Here is an 18,926-nt window from a genome sequence, read left to right on the forward strand (position 1 = left end):
TTCTTCATCTTACTTTAATCTTTATGATTTTTTAATATCGGTCCTTATCATCTCCATAATGCTGTTTAATGGAGCACTCCTCTTCACAGGCCTCTAATGTGCGGCTGGTGCTCGCTAGGTTTACTGTAGCAGGATGTAATTAAAAGGCTTATCGCTTCCTCCGGCTCTGTTTAACGACCGTTTCAGAAGTGTGGATGGGTGCCGTGACCCTGCTCTCCAGTCGAGCCTGAGGGGCCCAACTATCAGAGGAATGGTAATCCAGTTTTCCTCTCCGCTGAGATTCGGCTGTTCGTTTAATTGTGTGTGTGGCTGTACAGAAGTCCTGCGCTGCCTGAAGGCAGGAATTAGTTTTGTCTGAGTTCGAGGACGGCTATTAGTTTGGCTAATTTGCGTGCGACCCTGCGGAAATGCCTCGTTTGACCTCGGAGATCGTGTTTGCAATTGCTCTTTAGTGTCTGTTTTATATGTGCACCCTATCAATCTTTCACTGCCCTCGTTCTCACCTTTTCTTGAACTCTTTGTTTTTCATTTTGCTCTCAGTGATCTCCTGCTCACACACAAACATACACACTCTCGGATGGAGCGCTGGCTAACATAAGCAACGATATACCATCAGATAATGATGGTCTGTGATAGAAATAATGGAGAAAAAAGCCTGACTAAAAGAATGAAATTCATGAAAAAAATAAAAATGTCCATTCATCCATCTATGTATCTTTTTATTTATCTCTGTTAATTGGTCGACTGTTTTCTTAATTATGTTTTTTTTTTTTTTGCTGCCCATTTCTTGTTTCTGCTGATTGCTATGATTTAAGCTCTGTTTCTGACTGATTGACATGTTGTGATGTGATATTGATGGATGTGTTTTCAGGCTCTGAGGGCGGAGCTTAAGGAGCGTGAGCATTTAGTTCTCAGCACATTGGATCAGGCACGCATGTTTCTGGCCGACCAGCCAATCGAAGGACCCGAAGAGCCACGCAAGAACCTGCAACCCAAAACCGGTGAGAGACTATTATTTCTTCATCCTGCTATCCTCCCATGCATTTAATGCAAATAAAAGTAGACAGAAAAGTGCTAAAGTGCATAAGTCTTGTCAACAGTGTTGGGGAAAGTTACTTTTAAATGTAAAGCACCACAATATCGCGTTACTCGCTAAAAAGCAACTAATTACTTTTTTTTCAAAAGTAATGTGTTTTTACTTTCTTTTTACTTTTTAAATATGGGCTGGGTTTGCGGTTTGTTTTTAGTATAAAATTATTTTTTTGGTAAACGCCTTTTCACACCAAAAGTAAAATGAATAAGCGTCATGGTTAAGGGAATGTAAACTGTGCTGCCATTCTGGATTGCATGAAGAATAGGACACAGGAGAAGAAAGTTCAACACTCTTCTGCAATTAAAAAAATGAATCTCAAATATTATGTTTATCTAAAGTCATTTTTGTTAATGGTATGGTTGAATTGGCTCATTAAAGGTCAGCAGGAAAATAATGGTTAATAAAATGGGATTAAATACGTAAAGGATTTGTGCTATTTAACAGGTTTGCGTCATATTCTGAGTTTACATCTCACTGTTTTTCTTCATTTTGAGGAATACTGAATCTGTTTTTGTGCAGGTGAGCTGAGTAAATGCATGTTCACATTTAGTCTAGATCTACAGTAACATCATGTTCACACAGCGCACACAACGCCTCTGAACTTACTCCTGATTTCTCTCTCAACATGAGGACAGGAGAGCTGTCAGTCAGAAAATGAGAACAAAAATGTTACCTTGGAGCACAAAAGCAGTCGCTGGGGTATATTTGTAGCAATAGCCAAAAATACATTTTATGTGTCAAAATTACCGATTTTTCTTTTATGCCAAAAATCATTAGGATATTAAGTAAAGATCATGTTCCATCAAGATATTTTGTAAATTTTCTTCTGTAAATATGTCAAAATAGGTCACAAATGAGAGCAAAGTAACTGGAGTTAACTTATTCGAAAAAAGTAACTCTTGTAAATTAAAAATTAATGTGTTTCTTTACTAGTTACTTAAAAAGTAATCCGATTACATAACTCATGTTACTTGCTTTACCTGTAACACTGGTGGTGAAGTCATGTGCTTTGTGAAGCAAGGAGAGAGTACATTTTACAGTAAACATAAAAACACCTCTGCAGAAGAAATACTTCAGAAACTTAGACCAGTATGAGAACATTACACACACACGCAGTCCAGCGGAGTTTATTTTGACACTCTCTAAGGGATGCTCTTTGATGTAAGTGACTCTCTGATAAGTCGGACACCTCCTGTCAACACGCTCTTAACTGCAGTATCTGATGTCTGGAAAGTTCCTCAGCTCTCTGGACACTTCCGCTGGGACCCGCTTGAAAAGCTAATTTAGGACAAACGTCAGATACCACTTATCAGATAGAAAGAGAGCTGTGTGTGTGAATGTGTGTACGCATGCGCATGCCTTTCAGCAGGCGTTTAGGAGGAGAGTGCGAATGCCCAGTGAAACCGGGTTAATTGGCAGATCAGAGACTGCAGGCTATTTCCACTTTTCAACGTCCTGAAGCTCAATGTTTTCTGTCTTTCAGAAAACACCAAAGTCATGTAGAGCAGAAAGTGTTTGCTAAGCCAAGCAGAACTATTACTGCTGCACGTACTGAGGCTTAGTGATTTAAACAAACCTTAAACTCTGCGTATTAACTTTGCTGCGTAACTCGTCCTGAACTGTTTCAGCTACAGACATGAAGGACATCTCAGATTATGTGGCTGCTTGAGGAGAGTAACCTGTATTAGTCATTTAAATTTGACTTTCTTAACTTTGTAGAGCATTGTTTTTTTGTTTGTTTTTTTGGATGCTTAAAAAAATAAAAGTAGGTGTTGCATGTATAAAAACAATTGAAGCAATCTTCAAAATATCTTCTTAATAAAGAAACTGCTTCCATATAATCCAGTGTTTAAAATGGCAAGATATGCGGAGGAGAATGCGCTCTTTTTGGTGTCTGACAGCATTATCAAATTAGGTGAAATATTTAAACAGACTGGGCTACAAAAAAAAAAAAAAAGAAGTGTAGTTTTAGAAAATATAAGAACTGCAAGATGCAAACTTACTTTTTTCTCAGAATTGCGAGATATAAACTCTAAATTGAACTCTTCTCCAAACTGGACTTTATCGCAGTTTGTATCTCACAGTTCTCGTGAGATATTGTTTATCTCGTAATTCTGACTTTATAACTTGGAATCGTGAGTTTGTTACACAACGCTGAGAAAAGAGTCAGAATTGCAAAAAAGTTGGAATTGTGAGATTAAAAAGTCACAATTATATTTCATTTTTTATTCAGTGGCTGAAATGGGCTTCAGTAAATGTATATATTTAATTTTATTATTATTATTATATACTAACAATATAATATTAATTTCATAATATATATAAATATATATTTTATTATGTGTCCATATTGATTATATTAATCTTTATTTATATTTTCATTTTATTGTATGTATTTATTAGGGCTGAGCAAGTTATCGCGTTAACGACGACAATTATTTTATCATGCAGTTTTTGTATTATTATGAAAGTCTGTTGCACACTGGCTCTGAATACACATACAGACAAACCATGGGTCACAGGAGGGGTGGGATGTTGATCAGTACTGGCTTAGGATGAGCGTCATCACGCGTCTCAACTAATGAGAGCATTTGGAGAGGGCTTAAGACTGCAGCAGCGCTCACATGAACGCTCCCGATAAAAATATTTAGGCTAAGCATCAGCATTCACAAACCACTGTTTACTGGTATTTTTAACAGAAAAGAATCCTACGTGCTCGTAATCACGACTTCATAAGTGGGAAATAGGAAGTTTCCGATAGCACGTGAAGACAGCAGAGAAGCGCTCTCGCTCAGCACAGTGGAGTGCATCGTTTATTTACTTTGTGGTTTATTATTTTGAGTTGTTTGGGACGCGGTAACCAGGGCTGGGGAGTAACGAAATACATGTAACAGCGTTACGTATTTAAAATACAAAATATGAGTAACTATATTTGGTTATAATTACATTTTAAATAGATGGTAATCAAATTACAGTTACATCCGAAAAGTATTTTAGATTAACAAAGTGATTACTTTGCATTTTAATGTAATTTCTTAATTTAATATTTATGTAAATATTTTGGGTATTTTAACCAATGAGGCAACTGATTCTCCGTAAAAAAAAAAAAAAAAACTGCGTGCAGCAGCCTGTTTATACACTCATCACGACACCGCAAATGGACGACACAACAGAAAGCCATTAACATAATGCATTTCTCTCGTGGAAATACAAAGACTATTATATAAATCTGAAAAAGGTAACGTAACATCTCAGTGCAGTGCAGTGCCTACCTGCAACAAAACGTCTATCAGCATCGGAGGATACAACGTCTCTAATCTGAAAAAGCATCTTGATAGAAGTTGTTCTTGATCTTTGAAAAATTGTATCCAGTAACTCGTTTTTCTATTTTCTCATATTTTGAGTGTTGAATCATTACGTTTAATATTTCTAAAAATTTAATTGAAAAATGACACCAAATTCTCCTAGATTTCACACTTTGCATTCAGTTAACGGATCCATACAAATCATGCATGAAATAAGTTTATAAAGTCAAACGATAGCTTTGTGTGTCTTTATTCGTTCGAAATGTTCTAGAATAGATCATCTTCGGCGCGGTAATGCGAGTTCATGATTCGATTCGTGCACAGTTGATTCTTTCGAGTCAATCTGACTGAATCATTTCTTTTGTTTAGCGAAACCACTGTGAATGGTTCACATTAAACTGGATAGATCTGGTGTATGTTTCCCAAAAGCATTGTTAGCGAACTGTAGTTGTTCAATTACATTGAACTATAACGACATTACTTGCGACCGTAGTTACTTTGGGAAACGAGCCCTGTCAATTTTGTCTCAGCGATCACTTCTCCATAGAGAGGATTATGAAGTAATCACTTAAAGTTTGGTCCATTCATTGAACAAATCTACTGTATAACTTGGAGAACTGTGCCAGTTGTTTTGGCTACTTTTATGATATGTTTGTTGTGTTTGGATTCGTTTTGAAGCTTGTAATGCACCATGAAACAGCTCGGAATCCCATTCATTGTATTCAAATTGAATTTATAGATTGGTAGATTTAAATGACAACATTTTTTGTTGTTGTTCATGGAAATGCTGTGGAAAACTGATGTTGATAAAAATGCAAAGAGAAAACACAAAAACAAGACATTAAGTTAATACGTTCCTTTTGTGTTAAGTATTCCAAAGTATTTAGATGAAGTTACTAAACTGGAGTAATCTAACAAAATACATTACTGATTACTTTTTAAAGCATGTATTTTGTTATTTGTAGTGAAATACATTTTAAAAGTAACCTTCCCAGTCCTGGCGGTAACACACGGCCCTCTGACAATATATTGCTTACAGAGCTATCACTTTTGCCGCTCAGAAATGTTAACACAATCATGCTGCATGTATCAGAAGTTCAGCGCTCGGCTCACACTACATGCGTACCGCGCCGCACCTCGCACTATCCGTCACCATCTGAATGAAAAGGGACGCTATGGTAGGAGACCCAGGAGGACACCACTGCTGACACAAAGGCATCAAAAAGCAAGACTGGAGTTTGCCAAAACTTATGTGACAAAACCACAATCCTTCTGGGAGAACGTACTGTGGACAGATGAGACAAAAGTAGAGCTATTTGGTAAAGGACATCATGGCACTGTTTACAGAAAAAGAAGAACACAGTCCCTGCAGTCAAACATGGTGGAGGTTCAAAGATGTTTTGGGGTTGCTTTGCTGCTTCTCGCACTGGATGCCTTGACTGTGTGAACGGTATCGTGAAATCTGATGATTACCAAAGAATTTTGGAGCGCAACGTAGTGTCCAGTGTCAGAAAGCTGCGTCTCCACCAGAGGTCATGGGTCTTCCAGCAGGACAATGACCCGAAACACACTTCAAAAAGCAGAAATGGTTACAAACAAAGCGCTGGAGAGTTCTGACCAGCAATGAGTCCAGATCTGAATCCCATGGAGAGATCTCAAAGCAGCAGCTGGGAGAAGGCATCCTTCAAATCTGAATGATCTGGAGCAGTTTGCAAAAGAAGAGTGGTCCAAAATTCCAGTAGAGAGAAACTCATTCATGGTTACAGGAAGCGATTGATTTCAGTTATTTTTTCCAAAGGGGGTGCTACCAAATATTAAGTTAAGGGTACCAATAATTTTGTCCAGTGCATTTTTTGGGTTCTGTGTGGAATTGTATCAGATGTTACTTTTCTTCTGTTTTTTTTTGTGTTGTTCCAATGCATTTTTTGGGAGAAGGGTTCCATTTTCTGACAGAATTGCAAGGGTGCCGATATTTTTGGCCATCATATATATATAGATATATAGATATATATAGATATAGATATAGATATAGATATAGATATAGATATAGATATAGATATATATAGATATATATATATATATAGATATATCTTCACCTATAATGCTTGATGAGTTTGGAGAACATCTGACAAGAGATCAGAGACCATTCCTTCATCCAGAATCACTTCAGACCCTTTAGATTCCCAGCTCCATGTTGGTGCTTCTTCTCTTCAGTTCACCACTCATTTTCTACAGGGTTCAGGTCAGAGGACTGGGACTGCCATGGCAGAAGCTTAATTTTATGCTCATTGACACATTTTTGTGTTGATTTTGATGTTTGTTTTGGATTGTGGTCCTGGTGGAAGATCCAACCACGGCCCATTATAAGATTTCTAGCATGGACAGTCAGTTTTTATTTTTTTATCTGTTGGTATTTGATAGCATCCATGATGCCATGTGTCTAAACAAGATGTCCAGGACCTCCAGCAGAAATGTAGGCCCACAACATAAAAAATACAGCGGTATTGTACACATGGGGTACTTTTTATCCCTGTGTTCACCAAACCCATCTTGAGTGTTTGCTGCTAAAAAGCTTTTTTTTTAGGTTCATCTGATCATAGAAGCCAGTCCCATTTGACGTTCCAGTCGTGTCTGATAACTGAATATGCTGGAGTTTGTTTTTGGATGAACGAGGAGAATCATCCCCACATCACATGTGGTGATGTAGGGGCTGTATTTTTTTTATTTATTTTTTTGAGGCTTTCTGACCCCAAGACTCAACTATTTTCTGCAATTCTCCAGCTGTGGTCCTTGGAGAGTCTTTAGCCACTCAAATTCTCCTTCTCACCGTGCATTAGGATGATATAGAGACACGTCCTCTTCCAGGCAGATTTGTAATATCTTTAGTTGATTGGAACCTCCTAATTATTGCCCTGATTGGGGAAATGGGGATTTTTAATGCTTTAGCTCTTTTCTTAAAGCCACTTTCTAAATTTGTGAAGTTCAACAATCTTTTGCTGCACATCAGAAATATATTCTATGGTTTTACTCCTTGTGATGGATGATTAAGGGAATTTGGCCTTTGTCTTCCTTATATTTATAATCCTGTGAAACAGGAAGCCATGGCTGGACAACTTCAAATTCCTAGTCACCCTGGTGTGATTTAAAAAATACAAATATGATTGGGAATATACTTCATAATATACTTCAAGAATTTCTAGAGGTACCAATAATTGTGGCCATTGTGTACTAGATAAAAATATTTATTTCCTAATGTGATTTTCCCCCACTTTTAAATTTTTAAATGAAAGATCAAATAGATAAACAATAAAGACTTATTTTCACAGCCTCCTTTGATCATATTTACCAAGGGTATGAATAATTTTGAGCACAACTGTGTGTGTGTGTGTGTGTATGTATGTATGTATATATATATATATATATATATATATAATAACTTTGTAAATGACAGTTTTGATCTATTCCCTGGAGATTTGAGGGTGCAGATTCAATGTTACTCTGCCTGTAAGCTTATTTAATATTCTTACCACAAATGTACACTTTCGCATTTACTCCTATTGAAGTCAGCAGGGTTCAGAAGGGCAGTGTTTTCTGATCTCTCTCCACACATCTCACTCCAAACACCTAGAGCAATCTCGCATGCCTCCATTCAGTCCTTGAGCGATCTCTGCACTTCCATTTTCTCTTATCCCTGCGATCAAAGCGCAGAGCTCAGCTATCTGAACCGATAACCAGCTCACGCGCTCTGCTGCCTGCGCAAACACACAGCGGGAGCAGCTTACCCAGATAAAATCATACACGACTAATGTTCACGCAAATGCATGTTTTCCAAATTGAACTGTATGTTTTAAAATGTAGAGCAATCTGTTCCAGCGCTCGTCATCAAATGAGCATAAACAAGCCGCTACCACACCGTCACTTTCATTTCCATTCAACCCCTGGATCTTAATTGAATTTCAAACCTTTCCAGAAACGCTTGAACGCATTTGAATTTTAAATTGATTCTCTCTCGGCTGAAACAGAAATATAAAGATGAAAGATAGAGGTGAGCATTTGCCGAATTGAGAATCAGTCCTGCTGTTTGTGATGGTGACATTAGCTGAAGTGTCTTCTCACGTCCTCAAAAAGCCTGGAAGCCGAATGAAAGAGCAGATGTTAATGCTGTAGCCCTGCCTGTAGACATGCCCTGGGCTCTTTCTAAATTGCCCAAACATCTGCCTCCTGTCGTCTGTAAACCTCTCTCTATTTAGCTCATCAGTTGAGTGGCTCATTAGTAAAAACTTTCTTAAATGACCGTGCACTGAGCATATCGTCTGAACATGGTCATTTGCAATGTGGAAAAGTCAAGTTGTGGTCATACTGATAGATGTGAGATGCACAAATGCATGCTGATTATATTAGTCTGTTCTAAAACCGCTAACACTTTAGCATAGGGACCAATTCTCACTATTAACTAGTTGCTTATTAGCATGCCTATTATTAATATAACGGCTGTTTATTAGTGCTTAGAAAGCACATATTCTACATCCCTAACTCTATCCAGTACCTAAACTACCTTACTATATATATATTAATAAGCAGCAAATTAAGAGTTTTTTGAGGCAAAAGTCATAGTTAATGGTTTGTTAAAAGCGAGCATTGGACCTTAAAATAAGGTGTGACCTTAAAACCTTGTAAACTTCCCATTGGCAACATTTTAGGGATCGTACAGTAGGCGTATCCCAAACACAAAGGATGTTCCAGACAGTTTGCTGTAATATTATGCTGTCTTTATAGTCTATGATTCAATCAACAAGTAGTTTGTCTGGCTGTGAGATGCGATTAAAATCTATCAAAATTACAGCCAATCAGACGTGTGTGTAGACAGACTCTCTTTGCAAGCGCACTGCTGTCTCGCTCTCACACAAAATGGATGAGTACACATCAGATTTAATAAAAATGAAACCAATTTAACATTATTAAAAGCAACTGTTACAATCTTTGTCATGGAACACACTTATTCACAGTATAAATGTTCTTGTTTCCTTAAATTTATTTTTAAGATCTGAGGTAAATTATTCATTATAGCTTTCATAATGGCTGTTAAAGTCACACACATTGATACTTGAAAATCTGTGGTGTAAAGTAGGGGTGGGCGTTATACCGGTAGACACAATTACCCGGTAGAAATTTGTCAACCGGTAGAGATTTCGTGACGTTGCTGTGGCACACATGTGAAGACAAGCATTGAACGGAGTTATTTTTGCTGCTTTAAAGGCCTTGAATGGTCAAAATGTATGGCAAGCCGTTTTGACTTTTATTCATTCTCAGGATATGACTTCTTGATATCAACAATTAAATTTTCACTAGTTAAAATGTTAATTCTTGATATCAGGAATTAGATTTCCACTAGTAACAATGGCTATTTTTGATATCAGCAATTGCATTTCCACTAGTAACAATGTTAATTCTTGATATCAACAATTACATTTTCACTAGTTTAAATGCTAATTGTTGATATCTAAAATTACCCTCCCAATTGTTGATATCAGAAATACATTTTCAGATATCAGAAATGAACATTGTCACTAGTGACAATTAAATTGTTGATATCAAGAATTAAATTGTTGATATCAAGAATAAACATTTTTACTAGTAAGAATTGTATTTCTGATATGTGAAATTGGAATTTCAACTAGTAAGAAGTTAATTCTTGATATCAACAATTGATTTTGAATGGCAGCCTATGGTGACATTTAACTAGTGAAAATACAATTGTTGATATCAAGAATTAAATTGTTGATATCTGTAATTTAATTCTTGATATCAACAATTAGCATTTTAACTAGTGAAAATGCAATTGCTGATATCAAAAATAACCATTGTTACTAGTGGAAATCTAATTCCTGATATCAAGAATGAACATTTTAACTAGTAAAAACTGAATTGTTGATATCAAGAAGTCATATCCTGAGAATGAATAAAAGTCAAAACGGCTTGCCATACAAAATGCCCATCTTTGCAAGTATCCTCGTAAACAGTAATTTAGGTCTTAAGTGAAAGCAAACAGCTGAGAAAGAAAACACGTGTAACAGTATATTGGATCCGGGGTCCAGCTCTTAAAGTGACAGCAGTCACTTTAATGTCATTCATTTTAATCAAACAACAAAACAGAGATAACTAACATTATGCTAACACACATATTACCTGAGATTATCATTGTTATTGAACACACGGGGAGTTTTCAGACCTGTAGATCGTTTGGTTGGTTCCAAAACAGGATCTTAAAATAAATGTTGCGTTTTCTCCTTGGTTAGGAAGGCTTTTAAAAGACAACTGTTCAAAGCTTTCCAAAAGGTGTTTATGCAAGTCACATGTGTGTAAACCTGTCCTCTCATTGGTCAGAGATCTTGTTCATCTATCAAGATGCAGACCAGCTACATATACAGATGTATACAGTATAAGCCTTGATTCCTGCTTTCACTAATCAATTATATATAGCAGTTGCACAACATTTTGAGATCTTTGGTTTTCAACTATGCTTTGTTGTTTTTTTGGGTCAGATTGATTTGCTGTCTCACCACAAGTAAACCATTCCAGAGTTTGTTTCCAATTAGGTAGAGACCACATTGTTCAGATGATTTTGGACTGATTGTTTTAGTGTGCATCCAAATGCAATTGCCATTTTTGTGTGTGTGTGTGTGTAATGGATTTAACCAAACTAAGGGAGAAAACATGGCAGGTTACGAAATAAGTTCTCTAAGTGATCCAGGTGTGATAAAGCCCATAGTTTGTATGTTTTTGTTCAGACACAACATTACAGAAATAGAAACCATTCCAGAATTAGAGTCTCTTGTTGCCGGCCGTATTTACTTTTTTATTACAAAACTTAATTGAGGTCGACTGAAGTGAAGATGTAATTTAAATTGAGTTTGCGTCTGCTATTTTTGTAGAGCTGACCCCAGAGGAGAAGGCCCAGCGGGTGGCTAAGGCGATTCGTAAGCAGACTGCAGAGGTGGGCGAGCGCTGGGAGAGGCTGATGGGACACGCGGGAACCTGGCAAGAACAGGTGGACAGGGTGCTGGATAAACTCCAGGATCTCCAGAGCTCCATGGACCAGCTGGACCTGCGTCTAGCCCAGGCCGAGGAGCTCAAAGCAGGATGGCAACCAGTGGGAGACCTTCTCATAGATTCCCTACAGGATCACATCGATAAAACAACGGTACGTTACTGTTCTTGCCAGTATGAAAGTTCAGTCAATTCATCATGGATTATTAAATCTAAAAAATTGATAATTATGTCATCATTCACTCGTGATTTCATTTCAAACCTGTATGACTTACTTTCTTCTGTGGAGCATAAAAGAAGATATTCATCATGATGCTTTTCACTACTATGAAATGGGAGTTGTGAAGGTCCAAAAAAAGCACAAAAAGGTGCATAAAAGATAACAAAAAATTGGCTTTGTTTGCAGTATGACAGGCCATGGTCATTTTACTTCCGTTGTATGAACAAGTGCTATGTGAACGTTTAGTTTAACATCTCGATTGTAAGGTATTCCATGGAAGAAACATAATCCTTTGGGTTTTGAAGAACGCAAGGGAGGGTAAATAGTGACAGAATTTCCATTTTTGTGTGAACTATTCCTTTAAGGATTATTCTAGTTAATCATTTTCCTGCCTGAAGCTATTTTTATAGTTTTATCCCACGATGACGCTGTTACACCTCTCACACATGCTATGAGTCATTGCCAAACGCTCCGGCTGATGATTTATTTAAATTTGTGTTTGGGCGATATGCAGAGATAAAGATGGTAATGTATTTTATTTCTCTGTGTGTGTGTGTGTTTCAGGCGTTCCGTGATGAGATCGCGCCTCTGAAACAGGATGTCCGGGCTGTGAATGATCTGGCAGGTCAGCTGACCCCTCTGGACGTCCATGTGTCCTCCACCACCAACCGCCAGTTAGACAACCTCAACATGCGCTGGAAACTACTGCAGGTCCTTTGCCTGTTATTTTGCCTTTCCATATGACTTTTCTTTTTCCTGTTGTTTTTCCTTCCTCTTCCTGTTCTATTCATGCAGGTGCTCTGCATATTCATTTCCTTTTTCATTTGCTTTTTTTATTTTTTATTATCCCATTTCCTTTGCTTTACTTTCCTCATTCATTTTCCTTTTCCGTTCCTGTTCCTTTCATGCAGGTCATCTGCATACTCCTCTCCTTTTAATTTTCCTTTCCTAATTCTTCCTCCTCTTGTTCATTTCATTCACACTCCTCTCCTTTTCCATTTCTATTATCTCTTTCCTATTACTTTTTTGTTTCCTCCTCCTTTGTCTTCCTGTTCTTTTTCATACATACATCCTTACATTCATACTTTCATACATAATTACTTTCCTTTCCTTTTTCCGATCCAATCTGATCAATTTTTTTCCTTTCCTACCTTTTTTCCGATCCAATCCGATAATCCTTTCCTTTCCTTTCCTTTCCTTTCCTTTCCTTTCCTTTCCTTTCCTTTCCTTTCCTTTCCTTTCCTTTCCTTTCCTTTCCTTTCCTTTCCTTTTCTTTCCTTTCCTTTTCTTTAATTTCTTTCTTTTCATTTTCCTTTCCTTTCCTTTTTCTTTAATTTCTTTCTTTCCATTTCTTATTTCGTTTCCTTCTCTTTTGCACTCTCTTTTCTAATGAATGATTCTTACAAATCCTAATAAATCTAATAAATAATCTAATAAATTCAGTCTCTTCTCTTGTGTCATTAGTGCAGTCTGTGTGTGTCAGGATCTATGTTGTTCTCAAGTGTGTGTGTGTGTGAGCTTTGAGACTGTATCTGTTTTCCTCAGGATCTGTTTAGTACACTCACTGAAGGTGCAGAAAGACTAAGTCTAAGTCTGTCTGTTCATTACTGTCTTTCATACGCTGAGATTTGTGCCCTGCTGTGTCTGTGTGGATGCATTTTTTTCAGCTTGTTTGTCATATTCCATTTAGCAGCCAACCTAACTTTCTCTCTCGCCGTTTCTGTCTGTCTCCAGGCGGCTCTAGAGGACAGGTTGAAGCTCTTACAGGAAGCACACAGGGATTTTGGACCCTCCTCTCAACACTTCTTATCCAGTGAGTCAAAACACATGAATAAATTCACACTATCGTGTCGGCTTTATTTCACTGGGCTTCAGTGCTGCCTGAAAAGTTAGTGGTACTTGCTAAGGCAAACTTTACTGTTACAACCCCTCCTGAAAAGACCAGCTTAGACCAGCATGAATTCTCAATGGGTAGTGTTGGTTTGAGGTTGGTCTAGTTAGTGGACCAACACAGTAAATGAGCAGCTAGTGAAATCGGTTGACCAATGAAGTCTCGCTGGTTAAACTAGTTAAGATCCGGATGGGAACACCAGCATGACAGCATCTAAAACATAACACAATCTGGTGACCCGTTTTGCTGATTTCAGATGCTTATACTGGTATATATGGTTAGCATTTGATCAAACCCACAGTCAAGGGTCACAGTCTTCAAACTTGTTGACGAAAGGTCTGATGTTACTTTACTAAGAGATTTTCGTCTTGAAGATATGAAAACCAGTGAAAAATTACTTGCATTTCTTACTTAAATTTCTTTCTTCTCGTTAGTTGGGGAGAATAGTAGCAACTTGTTTCAGTCTACTTTAAATATTTAATGTTCATATAATATGCACAGATGTAATTGCTTTTGTAGAGTGTTAATAGTATCAGTGCTGTATTCACAGAGATTTGCCAACTCATTCTCATTGAGGGGACAAAAATAATTAAAATTAATTTGATTTTAATTGGCACAAGTTTACACTCGCACACAAACAGTAACTGTCAGCCATGAAAAATTAAGCAGCCAGTGTCAGATATGGTGGAAAATCAGACCTCAGCACACACATATACACTTTAACAGTGGCAGAGCTTTTGTTTAATAATTCAGAGGTTAATTGTCCACTATTTTTTGTTTCAATGGGCTGTCAAGAGCAGTCATTAACACACACACTCGTTTTATTTGATCAATTTTAATGTTTCCTTTATTAGCAATGAAAATGTGCCAATTACATTTATAAGATGTAACAATAAGAGTACATAAAACAATATTCTCTCACCTTACACCTACTTTCCAAAATGCCGGCAGTAAATGGGGTTAAGGTTTTTAGTTAGTTTTTTTACCTTGTGCTACCTGCCTCCTTTCCCATCTATGTCTGTGCTGTAAGTTACTCTACAGTATTATGCTAAGATCCATACAGTTCAGTGTTTTGTGTAATGCTGACATGAGACATGCGGAAAGCTCTTTACTTAAGACCATCACTCTGAACTTTAGAGTTTTTTTTAGAGCCTTTGAAGTTGTAACATCCTGAATCCCATGGCATTCGCTGTGAAAGTAGTGTTGCGTACAGTAAATTCTGCTGAGAGAGCAGTTCTGCGATATATATCATCCAGTGTGAACCTCAGGAACGATACTTTAGTGTCTGGAGAAATTAAAAGAGCGAGAGTCCGCTGATATGAGAGAGTTGTTCTTAATTAATGCTTCATTTACCAACAGAATCGTGATCAGACCCCTAATCTCCGCTCTATCAATCTTTTATTATGTGTCCACAGCTTCGGTGCAGTTGCCCTGGCAGAGAGCAGTGTCCCAGAATAAAGTGCCCTACTACATCAAGTAAGTGCTCCCTCAGACATAGCCGCACATCTGTTTCCATGTGGAGTGATCTCTTTTAGGGTGCTTTCACTTCAGAGCTGTCGGAGCGGAACAGAGTCGTTTTGACACCAGCATTCGGATGGTGTGAAATCCGCTTTTTGAACTTAGAAACACACTAGCGAACCGTTTCACTGTTTGGCTGAAATGGTGGATTGAGCTGATGCACGGCTTGTAGGGACACCATTGCGAAGTAATTTTGGCATTAACACATTTAACTTAAATTCCGGGAGCAAATTATTGTACTTTTTTTTTATATATATATATATTTTTTTTTTTTTTATATACACTACCGTTCAAAAGTTTGAGTTGGTAAGATTTTAAAATTGTTTTTGAGAGTCTGAGGCTGAATTTATTTAATAAAAATTAAATAAAAACAGTAAAAATTGAGAAATGTTATTATAATTTAAATAAACTTTTATTTTTCTGTGTGAATATATTTTAAAGTAAATGTAATTTATTTCTGTGATCAAAGCTGAATTTTCAGCATCATTACTCCAGTCTTCAGTGTCACATGATCCTTCAGAAATCATTTTAATATGCTGATTTGTTGCTCAGGAAACTTTTCTGATTATTATCAATGGTGAAAACAATTGTGCTGCTTCATATTTTTGTGAAAACCACAATATTTATAGTATATATTTTTCAGTAGAGCTGGATATAGATGCAGATGTCCTGATTTGATTTGATTTGATTCGATCCGATTCGATTCTCGATTTTTTTTTTTTATTGCATTCAGTGAATATAGTTTTAATACAAATGCTATTGATATTTCTAAAAAATTAACAGTAAACATCAGTTTACAAATGGTGAAATAATAAAAAGAAATTAAGAGCCACAGCCCTGTAAAATGTTTTTCTTTATTTTCCTGGTAAACAAATTAAGGCATAAAATTTTAATTTAATTTAATTTATCCTAATCAAATGAAAATTAAACCCTTTTATTTTTTGGCGAGCTTTAAATGAAAAAGAAAACAAATGTGATTATTCCTTTAAAAATAAAGTTTTATTAATATTTAGTAGTAGTATTGTTGTTACATTGAGTGTTAAGACTGCACAATAGTAATATATTTCTGACACAGTTTCTTCACGTTAAACCAAACGTTTATTTTGACAGGTTGCCGTGAAGAACTTGCAGCTGCTGTGTATGTGATATGATGGTAGTTAAAACGATAAAATGCTAAAGAAGTGACTCTCAGAGCAGCTGTAGATGATATCCGTGTGTTCATATTGTCATATAGTGAGACTGCAGAAGCTGAATACACCGCAAGCGTCATCTGCGCTTTAGTATGCGTGTAGTAAACAAAACAATGCCTCACGCCATCCGCCATTCATTCATTGCGGAAATCATGGTGCCTTATGCGTGATATCAAATGCATCCGCAGATTTGTAGTATTTCTATAGCATTTCACCTGAGCATTGCATATCATGCATATTGCTTTGTTCTTGGTTCTTGTCAACAGTATTTCTGCCATAAGCACTGACTGAATGTAGCTTTCTGTTGTAACATCGTGCAAGGTAAATAAGAGGGTGACATCTAGTGAAGAAGATTCACATTAATCAGATCTTGTTAAATGTTTGCTGAAATAAATACTGGAAAATATCGATTTGCGGCTTTTGAGAATCAATATCAAAATCGACGTCATTTTTAAAAAAACGATGAATCAAGAAAACTTTTTTTTTTCCAACCCTATTTTTCAGGATTATTTGTTGAATAGGAAGTTCATTTGAAATGGTTATTTGATGTATAAACCTTTTGTAACATTATAAATTAATTTACTGTCTTATTTTGATTAAAAAGTATTTTTTTTATATATATACTTAAATACGGTCTGTGACTTAAACAGAAGGGGGGAAAAAACACAATCAAACAGCAGTGAAAGCTTCTTGGCCTGATCTAGGACCCCAGGGTCTCAGTGGAGATCAGGTTCTGTATTGTAACTCACATTTGTCATGTAAAAACTGTCAAATCCAAGACACCACGGCAAAGCAGGATTTATTCAGTAAATTCAAGCATGATCTCACAACGTCTCTGCAGACTATAGGCAATTCCCTCAGATACAGCTCCTCTGCCTGAATACATTGTCCCTTCAGCTAAGTGCCCATCGAGCCCAGAGAGAGAAAGGCTGTTGCTTACAGCAGCATCCTGACAATGAGCCGGCTTGGAAATCAGCCAGACATGTAGGAGGATGACTGGCATGTGAATAAAGATGGAAAAAATAGAGTAGAATAGAATAGAAAAAAATAGAATAGACTTTATGAAAATTCACCTTGGCATCTGTGGTGTCCATTAAAATGCATGGTTTACTACAGTTATTAGTCACTAAACTGTGATGTTGAATTGTGCCGAACAGATTGTTCCAGATCAGCAGTGCGTTACGTTTTAACCCTGGAGTTTTGTAGTTGAGAAAAGGAGATGAAAGGGGCCTGTAAAAGCAGAAACAGACAAAAGCTGCCGTGTGTGTTCAGGGCAGCAGGTGTGTTGTGACGAATGCCCGGTAGCTGAACTTCTCTTCCGCGGATCGCTCTCTGACAGTCCCCATATGGCCGTGCATATATGAATACAGCAGAGTTGCTTTCTTTCTCATCGTTTCATTTCCTGAGGGAATCTCTCTTACATTTGCAGAAACCCTTGTGTGAGGCTGCTTGAAGCTCTCTGTGCTCTTACATCTAGAGCTGATCTCCAGAACAAACGTTTGGTTCTCTGTACAATGCGTCCTCTCGGCTCATTGATCTTCCTGTTCTGAGGCAGCGGCAATTAGCAAAGCGTATTGGTCTTCCTAATTAAAACTCGCTGTGCTCTCAGTGCCCTGGTAATTGTGAGGGAAAGCCCTCAGCCCTCTGAAGTCAGAGATCAGTGTGGGGGGCAATCTGCGGGAGCTTGTTGACCATGACAGGCTGATGTACCTGTCAAACAGCTTTAAAGAAAAGAGCCACAAATAAGGTGTTTTTGCACTTGAGTGATCTTTAATAAAACCTTTAAGTGGATCAAAAAGTGAAAAATGAACCATTTCTCTTTGCAGTCACACTGTTCCTGGCCTTAAATCTGATTTCAGATCTCTTGTTCATTTTAGTAATGTCCATGTCTCCCTCTCTTTTTTGTTGTTGTTGTTGTTTGATTGTTAGTTTAATCAACAGTAGAACATTATTCTGCATAGAACCATACCTAACAAATAAATTAATGGAATTATTGGTTTATTATTTGAATAGTGTTATATTACCATTAATATTATATTAAAATAATTATTTAAATAGCACATGTATTTAAATCTATTCACTCTTTCATGTTAGAAGTAAAACAGATATGTGAATCAAATGCATCTTGATGATGATGATGATGATGATTATTATATGTGAGATATACACATTTATAAATAATTAAAATGATTGTAATTATTTTCTATTATATATGTTTGCATAATGGAATGACTTTATAGTGAAATTAGATTGAATATTATATATTTTATAGACATTTATATATTTTGTTTTATTACGTATATTATATTTTTCTAGACAAAATTATTGAATATTATTATTATTATTAATATTATCTGTTCATCTGGAGTTTTGTTTTGCTTTGCTTTGCTTTTGTTTTTGTTTTTATATAAGCCAAAATACTTGCGACTCACGAGAGTGAAATACTGGCTCTTCTCCACCAAAACACACACATACTTACGCTGACTCAGTCAAACATTAATTAATTGAGATCAAAGGGATGAAGTGTGTTTGAAACTAGGTGTGTGTGTGTGTGTGTGTGTGTGTGTGTTTGGAATGAGCAGAGATTTCATGTCAAGTGGAGATGTTGATGATGTTGATGATGTTGATGATGATGTTGATGATGTTGATGATGTTGATGTTG

The 18,926-nt window shown here is 36.8% G+C and overlaps 1 protein-coding gene across 7 annotated transcripts in view; it reads left to right on the plus strand.

Moving 5' to 3' along the window:
• Positions 1 to 18,926, plus strand: part of LOC131531755 (utrophin-like) — a 248,003-nt gene that overhangs the window by 161,665 nt on the left and 67,412 nt on the right. For all 7 annotated transcript variants that reach the window (XM_058762784.1, XM_058762788.1, XM_058762786.1 and 4 more), the window contains 5 exons: positions 872 to 1,001; positions 11,331 to 11,599; positions 12,230 to 12,376; positions 13,400 to 13,478; positions 14,972 to 15,032. In XM_058762784.1, the coding sequence (XP_058618767.1) occupies positions 872 to 1,001; positions 11,331 to 11,599; positions 12,230 to 12,376; positions 13,400 to 13,478; positions 14,972 to 15,032 (686 nt within the window). The remainder of the gene's footprint in view (positions 1 to 871; positions 1,002 to 11,330; positions 11,600 to 12,229; positions 12,377 to 13,399; positions 13,479 to 14,971; positions 15,033 to 18,926) is intronic.

The sequence above is a fragment of the Onychostoma macrolepis genome, chromosome 23 (assembly GCF_012432095.1).
Source record: "Onychostoma macrolepis isolate SWU-2019 chromosome 23, ASM1243209v1, whole genome shotgun sequence".
Classification (NCBI taxonomy): Eukaryota; Metazoa; Chordata; class Actinopteri; order Cypriniformes; family Cyprinidae; genus Onychostoma; species Onychostoma macrolepis.